Here is a 16,018-nt window from a genome sequence, read left to right on the forward strand (position 1 = left end):
TTTCGATTCTTGTTGCATTTAGCATAGGTTAGGATTAGGAAATCGTACCAGAGAAGGGTAGGGTTTACTGTTGCAAAACAGGGCAAAACAATGCAAAAATCGTGCAAAAAATGGTAAAAAGCTCGCTTTTGATGCCTAAGATCGGCAATTGAGTAATTGGGGACATCAACACCATACCCGGGAAGGGGTATAAGAGCCAAGAGGCCAAGGGAAAGCTCATTTGTGACCATTTCAGTGAGAGAGAGAGAGAGAGAGCCATCGCATGATTCGATCCAATCGCACCATCGACGAGCCTACCGCTCTATTCATATATATGAATCCCTTTCCCTATCCCCCTAGATAGGATCTGGAGGTTTATGCTTGCTATAATTGATTAAATCGCAAGAATCGAGCAAAATTGACCTCTCGCTGTCGTCGTCGCGCTGCATTCGGCCTGTCCGAGCAGTCGCTTCTGGGCCGAGCCCCAGAATTGGCCCTTGGCTCTCTTTTGTTCGGCCCACTCGGCCTGGAACCCTAATCGACCCTCGGCCCAAACCTACTCGGCTCGTCTGAGTCGACTATTCAAGCCATGGCCCTCGGCCCGTCCGAGCCATAGGATTTGGCCCTCGGCCACATGTCATATTCAGCCCTCGGCCCAAGTGCCTCGGCCCGTCCGAGTAACCTCGTCCGAATTGACCATTTGGCCCATCCGAGCCAACCTGTCCGAGTGACTTTATCCAAGTCTGCGCCTCGGTCCGTCCGAGTCTACCCTGTCCGAGTCACGAATTCAGCCCTCGGCCCATGTACCTCAGCCCATCCAAGTGACCCACTTAGACCCTGCGATTCAGACCAGCTGGACCGAGTGTAAATTTTTATCAAATTCTCAGAAATTTGACCTGACCCGGGCCGGCTAGAGCTCAACAGCGCAAATTGTCGAAAGTCCTTTTGACACTCAGAACTTGATTCTGGCACACGGAATAGACGAAATCATAGGGAGCACTTAGCAGCTTGAAGTAGGCACCAGCGAGACCCAGAGACCTAGACGCAAAGCACTGAGCAGTTAAAACCTGATTGGCAAAAAATAAACGAGGCAACATATTAGAAAAACCCTGAACCCTGTCAAGGTGGCCAGAAAATTGACCAACAAGCCTATCAGGCCCGAAACAAAGCGAGAGTGCGTAAGACGCTTCGAGATTGTTTACTGCACTCACCTTGAATTTCCGCACTTGAATGCACTTAAGGAAATTGAAAGCCTGATTGAGCACAAGTGCACGAGAAGCGACACACACACTAAGTGACCATAAATTGAGGATTGTATTCAATAACTGAAGGAACTCACTTAGATAAACCACTCAAGGAACCCACCAGTAGGAGAGGACCCAAGACGTAGACAAACCATCAACGCACGAAGTAGGACCAAGCAGGTGGCATCAACGACGTGGATTTGACAAATCTACTCAACCTGATCGATAGCTTGGTGGAGCACGACAACACGACTATGGCAAAAGGAGGCTCACACCATAGGTCTAATGAGGAACTTGACTTGAACGTCTTCCCGAAGGCTATTCACCAATCTGGTCAGTAGCTACGATGCACACGCCCGATACGAGCACCGCGGTAAGACGGCAGACGCTACCATCGCAGACCTAGAGGAAGAGAGAAAACTAGCCCACAAGGCTTTGCAAAGCATAGTCGAATACAATAGGGACTGGCAGGCTAGGAGCCAACGGCAAAGCAAGGAGTTGCGTAAGGTACAGCGAGTACTGAACTTAGCAGGTAGAAACTGAACAGATCATGAGAAAGCCCTAGAAGGAGACTTGACGTTGAGCGAGCTTATCATGAAGCGACTGCTAGATTACATGGCAGCAAAGTAAAGTGCCGTGGCACTAGCGACATTACTGCTCGCAGGATTAGGAGCGAATCAAGGCTCAAAGAGCCAGTCTAAAATCCCTATTGTTGCCAAGCAACTCGACAAATACCAATCCCACGACGATCCATACAGCTTTGTAGAGCAGTTCAAGCAAGTCTACGAAGCCAACGGCCTTAACGACCTGACTCAACGCTCTCAAGCGTTCGGGCTCTGCTTAGGTGACAAGGGAAGGACTTGGTATACAAGCCCAGATGCCGCAGAACGAGCCAACTTCAATGGCCTCAAAGATCTCTTCATTAAGAGATTTGCTGAGCCTGGATACTCTAATAATCTGCTAGTACGCTTGATGAACGTCAAGAACCTAGACACCTTATTTCCTAACTTAACATTCTACTAATTGCTAATGCTATCTCCCACTTGCCAAAAATAGTTTAAAAGTATTTTCAAATGATGACATGGCATAAAGATTTTCAACCTTGCAATTGTTACAAAACTCAATAGTTCCCCAGGAGTCCATAAAGAAGTGGAGGTGGCCAATGCCTTTTTGGATCCTTACACTCCAAAGACTTGCGCCTAGATAGAACGATGTTTCATTACAAGTGCATTGATAGATGGAGGCTCTTAGGTGAATATCATGATTGATGTGACATAAAATATCTAGGCCTATAAGGCATGCAACCTACTTAATGGCTCATCAGACTAGCAGACCAGAGCTGAAATAAGCCCTTAGGCATCCTCCCATACATTAAGACCATAATTGCTAGCAAAGATTACTGGATGACATACTTGGTAGTGAAGCCAAACTCTTATGATACATCTTACCCTCTATTGTAGGAAAGACCATGGCTATTTGAAGCAAGAGCAAGGATTGACTGGTTCACAGGGATTCTAATTCTAGGCAAGGGACCAAATAAAGTAGTGTTGAAACTATATGGTGCTCAAAAGGGACATGGATCCACCTCCATAAAAGTATCTCTAACTCTCCCAATGAAGCAAACGATGGAATACCAGTCAAAGATGACACTATCAAACAAATTTTCTCAAGGAAACCAATAGCATGGTCCTTGATATTGGGCACCAAAAACCAACTCTTGAAGGATGCATAGTCTTTGTCGATGGGTAAATACCTCCTATCAAATCTAGGAATGACTTCTAAAATTACCTCTAACAGTGAGATATAGGCATGGATGTACTACTCCCAGTGTTATATGAACATAGCAAAGCCACAGATAGAAGAAGAAGCATAGAGAGAGAGCTTGTTCTTGTCCTACACAGAGCCCCTATAGATGCAGAGATAGAGTCCAAAGAGGATGATGATGAAAGTGAATATGTAGATTATGAAAGTGACATGGAAGAATCTATCCAACTAGAGGAGGATACTAATGAGGAGGAAGTACCAGAGGCCACAGAAGTTGAAGATCCAAAGAGAAGGAGAACATTCGCGACTACGTAACCCACGTGAGGAGTCTCTTCAAGAGAATCCCTATGGGCAAGCAACTGACTGAAAGAGCAGTTTCGACTGTATTCATCAGCGGAATTCGAGACGAGGAGTTATATAAGGCTTTGGCAGGCAATTTGAGCTTGCAGCGAGACACGCTAGCTAGAGTGTTTGAGGAAGCCATCAGAGTCGATGATCAGCTGAAAGAGCGGAGCTCCAAGAGCTCGAACCTAGAAGAGACCAACTCGCGAAGCTCAGAGATAGCGTCAGCCTCTAGTGAGCGATCAGTCCCATCATCCCAAGATAAGGGGAAGGCCACCGAGACGAACCAAGACTTAGCTGATGTAAAGATGGAGTTAGCCAAGTTGCAAGACATGTTGAGACGACCAACGCACCCACACGTCCAATGCGTGTACTGTGGTGGAAACCACTTGCCAGCCGAGTGTCAAGACCCTAGGTCAAGACCTTGTGCTAACTGCGGTAGGTTCGGTCATGACATCGCGCATTGTAGATTACCAAGAAGACTTCCGTACTCGCAACCCTACGGCCAACTTTACCTATCGAATAGGCCACAGCCATTCTTCGGAAGGGGAGCCCCATTAGCCCTTCCTGCACCTAACGACATTAAGCCAGCTATTCCTAGGATGGACATAAACCCTACTGGGATACCCAGACCACCTGGTCCTTACATGACCCATCCACCGAGCGATGCTCCAGTCCACTACGTGGAAGAACCAAATGAGAAAGAAACTTACATATGCCCTTATGTCTCGCATGACGATGAGGGAAACACTGTTCTCATGGACTATCGCCCCGTGTCGGTGATGGCGTTAGGAAGAGGGTTCCTTCTCCGTGAAGGGGCTAGGAGGAAGTGTCCCATGTTTGTGACTAGGGATGAAATATGGTCCCAAACCAACTGCCTACATTGATGTCCTCTAGCTAAGGCTGTCTTCTACTGGAAAAGGCATATGTAGTAGTCAGTGGCTATCTCCATCATCTCGTCTGGGCTAGAACAAGTTCTCCCATACTGATCCCGAAGACAACATATTTGCTCTCCTGAGATGCGAGGTTGGTGCACTTGAAAAAACTCCTTGCACATCGTGTCCCCCTTCCGCGCCCAGAAGGCTGCTAAGGTGCGGAGAGAGAACTCCGAGCGCCTGTCCTCTAGGCCAGCGATGGCTGCTCACGCGTGCACCTCTTTTGTATAGAGGGTGGGATCCCCTAGTGCCTCCTGTAATAATCTCTCCGTGGCTGCAAGGTCCCGCTCGAGTGCTCTCTCCTCCTCCCAGCTGTGCTACCTGGCCTATATGGGTGCCTCCTAGCATATACTGCTCGACTCGGCTAGGACCTCTGCAGCCTCCTTTGCAATCCGGTCCCTCCTGCCCCACTCTCTGGTCCAAATTTGCTTAATCTCTCTCTTCATCTCCTCCCTCCTATAGATCGAGTTAGGGATCGAACAAGATTGTGTGCCTAGGGCAGATGTTGGGGGATCAAGTGTCAGGAGAACCGGGCAATGATCGACAGTGTAGTACGTGCCAACTGCCCAATCTGCCCTCCGCGAGAGCATCCCCACTCTCCCACATAGAACTTGTCCAACCGCTCCAGCAAGACTCCACCTAGCCGCCTATATCCCCAAGAGAAATCCAACGACCTCTCCCTCCTGTGGAAAGAAGAATCTCTCCAGGCATCGCGTGCTCCTACTGCAGGTAGGAAGACCTCCCATGCCTCCTGCTTCTCCCCAACCATGTCCTACTAGTTGTTGCCTTTGCCCTGCTAGTCCTTTAGAGCCTCCAGGTTGTTGAACAAGCATCTGTTCGATGTGGAAGCTGTTGACGAAGAAAAGGAACTATGAGGCATGTAGATACGCTTGGCTGCCGGCTTGGATGGTGAACTCCATTCCCCCATGGTAGCCCTCAGTCGGAACCATGGGAGTGATGGATGCGCCTAGTGGTACCACCAGGGCATCTATCAACCAGTTTGAGAGGCAATACTCCGTACATTGGTAGAAATGGGCCGTCTGTGCCAGGGGCCACTCTATCACATCTATCGACACTCCACTACGAGGGGGCTCGAAAGATAATGCTCAGATGAGGGACCTCGGCCCCTGCCCACCAGTTGATGTCCATCGTGCAACCCGGCCACTACTTAGAGAAAAGTCTCAGTCCACTGCCGAGGGGCTCGAAAGATAATGCTCAGATGACGAACATCAGCCCCTGCCTGGCCACTGCTGGGAGAAAAGTATCAGTCCACTACGGGAGGGGCTCGAAAGATAATGCTCAGATGCGGGACCTCGGCCCCTGCCCACCAATTGATGTCCATCATACAACCCAACCACTGCTGGGAGAAAAGTATCAGTCCACCTCCCATCCACTGGGAAATGTGGTCTGCTACCTGGCTCTTCACCTGTCATGGTCTAGCCTCCTATGTGAGAGGTTTGATAGAAGAAGGAGTAGTTTGGTCCATCCAGTGGTGCTAGTAGATGGGCCTTGCCGCTCCTAGACTTGCGTACCACAAAGATTCCCACCTCTAGGGATAGTGGGAACACTCCGCGCTCCGCAACTCTCAAATAAGACCACGGCCCACTACGAAAAAATTCATGTGGTAGCAGCTGTGCCTATCTCAGGTAAGTGTGGTGGGCGGCATGGACGGATGAACTAGTAGTTGTGTGAGGGAGGGAGGGGGGGCTAGATTGCAGTGGATGGAGGATGTCGGCATCTAGGGCTCCTCACCTCCTGTCGGAGGGCCAGGGATGGGTAGAGGGGAAGTCACCTATACTGGGTGGGGATCGGGGGCGGGGGGGGCACTGGTCGGTCGGGGTGATGGTTGGGGGGAGGGGGGGGGCAATGTCTCTGGGGGAAGGGGGGTGTAGATTGGGGTCAAGGGAGGGCCGTGGGGAGGGGGTGGGGGACTGTGAGCCCTCGAGTGAGGTGGCCTGTGATGTCTCTGTGAGGGGTGGATGTGTAGATCTGTGGACCTGTCGTCGGCTAGGGCGAGGAGGGAGAGGCCGCCTGGTGCTTTGCCCGGGGAAGGAGGGGATGCTTGCTCTCCTACTCCCTACCGTGGCTGTGTCTGAGGAGCTCCCTATGGCTCCCCCTTCCGTCTCCCTCTTTGTCGTCTCTATACTTGTGTGAAACTGTTTGCATCCACCTATGGGCCTGTCGGCGAAGCCACCCTAGCACCAAAGCGTGTGCACTCTACTGCTTGGTTACCAAAGTCATGGCAGCGTAGGCACTGCCTTCGTTGCCCAGTCACAATGACCTACTGCGTGAAGGAGCATCCGCCTGCCTCATTCTCTAGGAACCGTGGAATGTTCTTGACCTCTTTCACTACCACCTGTATCTTTGGAACTCTTGCGGTTGTCACTGCGTCCACAAAAGAGGCGGGAAGGATAGTGCTGAAGAGTCGTCCAAGGTCTTCCACCAACTGGCGATACTCTATCGCCAGGTCAGGAAAGAGAAGGATGAGCGGGTGCCGAAGAAACTTGTGGAGTGCAAATGCCTCCACTGTGAAGCCACTATACCAAGGGACCATGTAGATGACCCCCTTCGTGGACGCATAGGGTGAACTGGCCAGTAACTCATGGGCTATATCTGCCAAGATGAGCCGTACCATGAATATCCCTTGTCCCATTAGAACCGCCTCTACAATCTGCACTGTGCCAATGCGCAGTGTGGAGTGAAGCCAATTCCGAAGCTAGGCCCTGGATGGGGAATGTCCTAGTACCTGACCATAGATCGTTGTTTCCTTTAGCTCGAGCTCTGTAGCATGGACGGCTAAGAGCTGTTCCTCAAAGAGGATGACACGCAAGGTGTTTGATTGGGGGGCACTCGCTGAATGCGCTGGCATCTAACCAGAGGTTTCCATTTCGCATCCCTTTTGAAAAACTACCAATCACATTGCCGTGCTACCGGAGGGGGGGAAGTTGCTACAGATGGAGGGAGCAACTGGAGGGCGGGGGGAAGGGGCGGACCGATGGCAAGGAGGGGGAGTTGCTATTTTTTATGATGAGGGAGGTGTTGGGACGCCACGGATGGCTGGCTTACGACAAGCACCGCATGGGAGTGGTAGGTCTGGCGGACAGAGTCGGGACCACACGGGAGAGGAGGCGGAGACATTGCGCGGGGGGGGGGGGGGGGGGGTGTCTCAGGCAGGGAGGGCGGAGGATCCAACATAGAGGGTAGCCTGGCAAGGGAAGGGGACAACAGGGCGGGGGTGAGTATGGCGGGGGATGGCAGTGCAAGGGGGACTAGGCAGGGGGGTAACGCTCCACGTGGAGGGGAGCTGGCAGGGCAGACGCGCCACAGGGGAGGGAGATGGCGGGGGATAGTACGTCATAGGATGATGGATAGGGGAGGGGGCGCAATGGTGACGAGCAGGTGAAAATGGGGGCGGGCACGTGGGAGAGGCGTGGGGCTAGTGCAATGGAGCAGTCGGGACGGGGGGGGAGCAGCACGACATGACGAGCGAAGCTTTCGTTGAATAGGCCCACACTTTTTACTCTTGGTACGATAGGTTTTTTTCCCCAAACTTATTCTCTTTTTTCATATGTGCCTATATGTACACATTTACGGGCACTTATCATGTTCGGGTGTGAACACCCCTTACAACCCTAAGGTTTAAGGGTTGTACTTTGTACTTTCAGTTTACACTTTCAATCTATTGCATTAGGTGTCCTGGTTCACTCTCCACATTGTCTACTACACTCTCAGTTGAGCTTCAATCCTCAATCTCTCACATTTGGTATTAGAGCTAAGTACAGCTCAGTCCTTTCACAGAGTACAACTCAGTTCAGCTCAACCTTTCAGCTGGAACAGTTAGATCCCAGCTCCCACCTGTCAAAGGTCTGCAGCTCCTCCCTGTAGTAGTGCTGCTTGCCTTAGCTCCTCCCTGCAGCAGCGCCACCGCCCACCTCCAGAAACAACAACGCTGCCTGGCAGTGACGCCCCTGTGCTTGTTGTTTGCCTGCGCAGCACTGTCCTGCACCACCTGTTCGCCTGGGAGCCTGCATGATTGCCTGCCTGCCTCCTGCGCTGTCTCAGCCAGCCCGCCCGCCTGTCTCTCAGCGGCCATGTGGCGCTGTTCTACTCCAGCACCAACGCCCATGCCCACAGTAGCCCCTGCCCTGGTCTATGATGCCAGGTGTGTGACACCCTGCCCTTGATCTACACAGCACCGTAGCAGCTTCTTCACAAGAAGCCTGGCTAACTTTGGAGCAGATGTTTGTTGGTAAGAATGAGACCCGCATCTCTTTCTTAAAGAAAGAGCTTGAGACACTGAAGATGGATGAGGGTGATTCTATGCAGGATCGCTTGAACAATATTCAGGACTTGCGTGAGCAGCTTATGAATGTCGATGAGTACTACTTAGATCCACACCTAATATCTACTACATTGAACTCATTATCTCCTTGGTACTTGGCCTTTCATATGGCCCTAAACCTCAACATGAGGATTGCCCCACAGCCGATTACTTTTCTTCAGTTAGTTAGTCTGCTTCTAGAGGAGGAGCAAACAAGAAAAAGCAATGGTGTGGATGCCATACCCTCTGAGCAGGCTTTTATGGCAAGACAAAAGGGCAAAGGCAACCAAGTAAAAAATGCTCTGCATAGCTCTGGGACTTCAGGCACTTCACAGGGCAATAAAAAACAAGGGGGCATGCAAGCTAGGAAGGGAAAATGCCATTATTGCAAAAAGCCAGGCCACTACATCACTGAGTGTAGAAAGCGCATTGAAAAGGAGAAGAAATAGGAGCCAGGGGATGTCTGTTTCTGATGCTCCTTCCATTGCTACTAAGTCAGCGTCCTTTGTTGTAGACAGGGACTATTGCTTTTATACATGCAGTTATGACTCTTTTTGGATTGATAGAGCATTTAGCTCTAATGAGGATGTAGGCACTTGGTTTTTTGATAGTGGTGCTTCTAGGCACATCCAATCTCACAGAGATTTATTTGCTACTCTTGGTGCAGCTCCAGTTGGTAAGTCTGTACAGTGTGCCAACAATGCATTATACCCTGTTAGAGGTATTGGGGAGATTGTGCTCATAGCCATTAATGGCTCTCTTCTCCACCTAGGGGATACTTTGTTTGTGCTTGGTATGAAGAAGAATTTACTCTCTATTTCTTCTTTGGCACGATGTGGATTACAGGTCATGTTTGATGATGACAGATGCATGGTAAGAGATAAGGAACACATGACTTTGGTCTTGACTAGCACTTTATGTCATGGATTATATAAGCTAGATGCACTTTCAGTTGATCAATCAGCATACTTTTAGCATCCACTCTTACTCCTGCTATGTTACAAGCAGAGCTATGGCATGCTCGCATGGGGCATGTGAACTATGGTAGCTTGATGCTCTTACAACATACACAGATGCTAGATGGATTACCTCTTTTGGAGAGACCTCCTAAGCACTTGTGCGAAGGATGTATTTTGGTAAAACTGCATGGGTTTTCGTTTTCCCATGATGTTGCTTTTAAAGGCACAACCAGGTTATCGTTAGTGCACTCAGATATATGTGGCCCTTTGCAGACAAAGTCATTGGGTGGATGTTACTATTTTATGACTTTTATCGATGACTATAATCGCTTCTACCGGGTCTATTCTTTAGTGAAAAAGTTAGAAGTATATCATGCATTTTTGGCTTTTGTAGCACTTGTTGAGAACCAATTTGGCTGTAAAATAAAGACTGTCCGTTCGAACTGAGGGGGGGAATATACGTCCTCTATGCTAAATTCCTTTTTGAAGCACAAGGGGATTGTTCATCAGTTCACTACTGCTTATACTCCACATCAAAATGGGGTTGCAGAGAGGAAAAATCAGTCACTCATGGAGATGGCCAATGGAGATGGCCAGATGTATGTTGAAAGCAAAGAGCTTGCCACACAGTTTTTGGATGGAAGCTGTAATGTGTGCTTGCCATGTTTTGAACAGATGCCCTACCAAAGCATTAAAGAATGTTACGCCTTTTGAGGCTTGGAATAGCCGGAAACCTTATGTTGGGCACTTTCATACCTTTGGGTGTCTTACATATGCACACATTCCTCAGGTACTTAGAAAAAAGTTGGACAACAAGGCTGTCAAATGCATTTTTGTGGGATATAGTAGTGAGAGCAAAGGCTACAGACTCTATGATCCTGTCGCTAAAAAGCTATTATTCAGTAGGGATGTACACTTTGATGAAAAATCAGAATTATCCCTTGCTGGTTTTGACACATATCATTCTGCCCCTGATCTATTTGAAGGGTTGCTGCCCATTTCATTTGGTGATTCAGCTGGAGTTTCAACAAGTGAACTTAATGTTAGGCCAGCTGCTCCATTGGAAAATTCAAGAAATCAATCATTGGCTGATCTGAATATTCAGCAAAGTGCTGAATCTGAAATTCAGTAAGAAATTGTGCACAGTCAGGAGGCAAGACAAATGCCTAGATGGTATTTACAGACTATGAAAGATAGTCATCCGGATGCACCCATGGCTGGTCGTACTAGAAGGCAAGCTCGTATGCATGATACTACACATACCATGGAGTTTGTTATGGCAACAAGCACACTTGATGATGAGGAGCCTCAATGTTTTGAGGATGCACAACATAATGTGCATTGGATGGCAGCAATGCAAGCTGAATTCGATTCTATAATTAAGAATCAAACATGGGATTTAGTATCTTTGCCCATTGGGAAGAAAGCCATTGGAACAAAATCAGTCTACAAGATGAAAATAAATGCAGATAGATCCATTGGCAAATATAAGGCAAGGCTTGTAGCTAAGGGCTATGCACAAAAAAAAGGCATTGACTATGAGGAGACATTTGCTCCTACCTCCCGAATGACTACCATCAAGTCTATAGTTGCTTTGGCTGCCCATTGTGGATGGACTGTGCATCAGTTGGATATTAAAACTGCATTTTTACATGGGGAACATGAAGAAGTATATGTACAGCAGCCCATTGATTTTGCAGTTGTTGGATCCGAACACTTGGTGTGCAAGCTGAAAAAGGCTTTATATGGCTTGAAACGAGCTCCTAGAGCTTGGTATGCAAAGATTGATGCCTTTTCACTCAGCCAAGGGTTTATAAACAACTCATCTGAGTCTACCCTTTACGTATATAAAGAGGCCATGCTGATCATTTGTCTATATGTTGATGACCTTTTGCTTACAGGGACACATGCTTATCAGATTTCAGCATTTAAACAAAATTTGCAGCATACTTTTGAGATGTCAAACTTGGAGTCTTTGCATTATTACTTGGGCATTCAGTTCATACATGATGCTAGAGGTATTGGTTTATCACAGTCAATATACATTGGTAAACTTCTTGAGAATTCTAGCTTACACGATTGCAAGCTAGTCTGTACACCAATGGAACCTGGACGAAAGCTGTCATTATATGATGACAATGATTTGTTTGATACACATATATGCTCTAGCAGTTGAATGTCTTATTTACCTATGCAACACTAGTTCGGACATAGAGTTTGCACTTTCAGCCCTGAGCAGATATATGCATTAGCCATGCATGTCACATTGGCAAGCTGTTAAGCGTGTCTTTCGTTACTTGCAGGGTACTAGATCTCTTGGATTGCTTTATACTAAGGAGGAACCATTGCATTTATATGCTTACAGTGATTCTGATTGGGCTGGTGATTATGATTCAAGTTACTCCACTAGTGGCAATTGTTTCTTTCTTGGCTCATCTTGTATATCTTGGCTTAGCAAGAAACAATCCACTATTGCCACATCGTCATGTGAAGCTGAATACAAAGCAACTTTCACTACCATAGTTGAATGTGTATGGATTAGACACTTGCTAGCTGATTTGAATGTATCAGTTACAAAGCCTACTCCTTTGTTCACCGACAATCACAATGCCATTGCAGTGGCACGTAACCCAGTGTTTCATGCACACACAAAACACATTGAGATACATTATCACTTTGTCAGAGAGAGACTACATGCAAGTGATATCAGCCTTGTCTATTATCCTACCATCAATAATGTGGTAGACATCTTCACCAAAGCTCTTCCTCGTGACAAATTTGAAGCATTTCGCACTACTTTAAATTTAATCTCCTTTGGTAGCGGATGATCCTTGTATTTTTTATCACTCTTCACTCCAGGGGGGTTTGTTAGGTTTCACTCATACCTACACTCACAAAGGAGTGTCAGTGATCAGTAGGACACTAGGGGACTTTTTACTCTCGGTATGAGAGGCTTTTTCCACCAGACTTATTCTTTTTTTTCGTATGTGCCTATGTTACACATTTACAGGCACTTATTCCCCCAGACTTATTTTTTTTTTTCGTATGTGCCTATGTTACACATTTACAGGCACTTATCATATTCGGGTGTGAACACCCCATACAACCCTAAGGTTTAAGGGTTATACTTTATACTTTTAGTTTAAACTCTTTCATTCTATTGCATTGGGTGTCCTGCTTCACTCTCCACACTGTCTATTGCACTTTTAGCTAAGCTTTGATCCTCTCAATCTCTCACAAGGCTGAGATATATGGATGTTCAACTTTCTCACGGGCTTTGAGTTGTTATTGGATAGATCTGCACCTCATCACACCAACAATAGCAACAATTGGTGATTGAAGACAGGTTGATGAAGCCATGTTGCAGCAAATGAGAGGATGTGCCAGCTGTGGATGGGAAACAGAGATAGAGGAACACTACATTTGTAGATGAACTGTATACTATGATATCCGAGGCCACTACCATTGCCTCTTTAAGAAGGGCTTTGGAGCACTGAGACAGGTGATGGACTAGGAGGACATTACATCTCCTACCGATAGGCGCCATCAATGGACATCATCATGTGGCATCAAAGTAGATAGAGCTATTGCATTATGTAGAGTACAATGCCCTAGGATACCTATCTGGCAACGTAAGCATGCTCTTATGCGGCACATTCGCATCATGATTGCTCATTACAAACGAAGATTACCATGTTGAGTCAGTCGGGTGTAGCTTGCAAAGTCCTGGTGGATTCCTTACATTGAGAGGGAGATATTCTATATTCTTTTCAGGTTCTCAGTTTTCCATTTCAATTTATCATGAAGACTTAGACATAATTTTGTTTTCTTGTCTAATGAGAGATAATGATGCCAGTTGTATTAGTTATGGTCTCATAGGCCATTCTGGCCTTCTAGAGACGTTAATAGATCTATCTATCTATCTATCTCCCACCAAAAAGAAAATTTTAATAATCTATGCATTTACAATGAGGCTATGCTTAGTGTCAATATAGCCTACGTCAAAAACCTTGAAAAAATAGTCTGAACTGATTCTAATCCACATCATCGTGTACAAAAACAAGCATAAATTTGAATCATATGCAAACAAAGTTATTTACTGAATCCTGGGCAAACAAAACATTATGAATAACTCTAATGTTTGTAGATGTTGGTTTTGAGGGCTAGGCATAATTGTAACCAATTTTGCAGTAAGTGAACCGAGGCATATGTGTCTTATGTTAGTAACATTAGAAAGTATAGACAGATGGACACTTCACTAATGCTTCACATATCTCAGTTCGGGAATAAGCTTTATATAAGCAACCACAAGAAAGTGGTATGAAAGCACTCAAGAGCCGACTCAATTCATTGAATTAGGTAATTTTAAACGAGCGTGAGAGATATAAGAAAGGGCATGTTTAGCTGATGAATTGCATGTGTGTCTCAATAATCATTCAGAATATAATTCAGTTTCCAGATCAATTATCGGAAAGAGTTAATCCAAACTGCTAGAATTAAGCTGAAATCACTTTAATAACAATCTTCGTGCATGTTCAAGCACTACCTGAGATGCAGCTCTCTGAAAATCAGCTTTCGTAAGTAAACCATAAGTTTCCCCATAGCTGTTAATTGCCAGGGCCAATGGCTGTAATTGCTTACGAAGCTCAGAAAAATTGTGAAACTCCTGCATTAACAAGACCTCAGTTTGTGTTTTGTGGAAAATCATTCAAAAATTCAAAATTTATAGCTTCTTTTCCAATTGAATTCAGAACAGGATGCTTAGCCTCAGGAGACGTGGCTCACTGAGCAGAACTTACTAAGAAAGTAGATGAAAATTTCCTCCCCCTCCTTGTTGCACAGAAGGAAAGGAGTAGAATATGGAATTTATGTGGCATGCTCAGTCAATGGTATCTTCCTCTTTGCAGAAAATTGAATGTACTGATTACGGCACTGGTCAAAAGAAAGTGTGATTTTAGGATCCATGTTAAGACAATGCTGTGTGCCAGAGCAGGCAAGTTGATACCCAGCAACCATGCGCTCTGGGATGTTCACTAGGAACTGCATAACAGGGTCGAAGCAATGGAACATGCTTGAGCATCTTGGACTTTGGTAAGCCTGCAAGGGAAAACAGGGACTGATTCTGCCAAGCAGAAGTGCTGACTATCAATGCATCTATGGCTTAAGTAAATGTCTACCGCCTGTGTGTGGTATAAAGAAAACAAACAAGCAGACAGACAAGCAAACAAATTCATCAGCATAGTCAACATAGGACCTGCAGGAAAAAAAAACACATGGCTCGTTCAAAAGAGGAAGCAAAATGAGACATCCTTTGCAACCAAAATACAACCCCACACTCCAGCAATCCCTCATTGCCATGCTGATGCACAGATGTCTCCAATGTCCACAAGCCACTAGGCTAAGCTCTCCGAGCTAATTCCATCACAAGTCCAAGACACTCAATGGGTGCAAGGTGTGGCTCTCCCACAAGAGAGTGAGCAAGATCTGGATGACTCTGACACATACTTTAAGGATTTTCTTCTCTTGCCAAAGGCAACAAAGTTGAAAAAGAAGATTCAATAGGGTATAGAATAAAATCCTGCCTAGAACAAAGGGGAAATAGGCTGCAAGACAAATGAAAAAGTGGATCTCCACCTAAAGTGTCTTAGACAAATGAAATGACAAACAAATACACTGTTTGAGCTCTAAATCAAACCAAGGCTCACAGGCAAGAGATGACAACATGACACACATGATTGCTAAGTTCTAACACCCCTCTCAGATCCTAGATGTGGCGGAAGGCCAAAGTAGATGGTATGAATCCGAGGGTGATAGGAAGAGTGCCACTATTGATGAAGTCAATTGATGGAGAAAGCCATCCCAAGAGTATAACTCCCTCTCCAAAAGAAAGCCTCATCTAATGAGAGGCCACAATAGACCAATGGTGGTGCAAAAGCCTCGAATGGATCACTCCGTGGATATCCAATCGGGAATGGTGAGCCATGCCTCTAAGCCAACTAAGAGACAATAGTGAGAAGCTATCGTAGGCATTGTAACTTACCAGAAAAGAGCAACCACAATCAAGGGCCATGGGAATGGCATGCAAGTGGTAGGGGATAATGGCTCTATGATGAAGGAAAAAGGCCATTGCTTGAAAGAAAGGCCCATAGTAGACTAAAACCCCTAAAGACGCTCTTAGCGATCTTTGGAAACCCCATCTAGAAGACAAAGAACCAAGGAATCCACTGCCTCATCTCTAAGATTGTTTCCCTCAAAAAGGGATGATGGGTACAAGGAACCAGCAAAGGAGATGGTGGGGGATGGGGTAGAACCTCTAGGATGTGTGGTGCACGAATGGGAATGGGTGTGGCAATGAGAAGATGCCTTGGAGGGTCCTTCACATTGGAAGGGGAAGGGAACCCATATAGCCCCCTCCTACCAACCTATTGCAAGGATGGCTCCTAATTGATAGTCCTTAATAAAGACGGCCTACTT

General features: G+C 46.5%; 1 protein-coding gene across 5 annotated transcripts in view; it reads right to left on the reverse strand.

Moving 5' to 3' along the window:
* LOC148022279 (calcium uptake protein, mitochondrial-like) overlaps positions 1 to 16,018 on the reverse strand; it is a 187,068-nt gene that overhangs the window by 34,974 nt on the left and 136,076 nt on the right. For 3 of the 5 annotated variants that reach the window (XM_087697903.1, XM_087697899.1, XM_087697901.1), the window contains one exon: positions 14,091 to 14,210. The exons of the other annotated variants lie outside the window; for them this stretch is intronic. In XM_087697903.1, coding sequence (XP_087554029.1) covers positions 14,091 to 14,210 — 120 coding nt within the window. The remainder of the gene's footprint in view (positions 1 to 14,090; positions 14,211 to 16,018) is intronic. 5 annotated transcript variants of the gene reach the window in all.

The sequence above is a fragment of the Lygodium microphyllum genome, chromosome 17 (assembly GCF_053477565.2).
Source record: "Lygodium microphyllum isolate KBCC chromosome 17, Lygodium_microphyllum_v1.1.10, whole genome shotgun sequence".
Taxonomy (NCBI): Eukaryota; Viridiplantae; Streptophyta; class Polypodiopsida; order Schizaeales; family Lygodiaceae; genus Lygodium; species Lygodium microphyllum.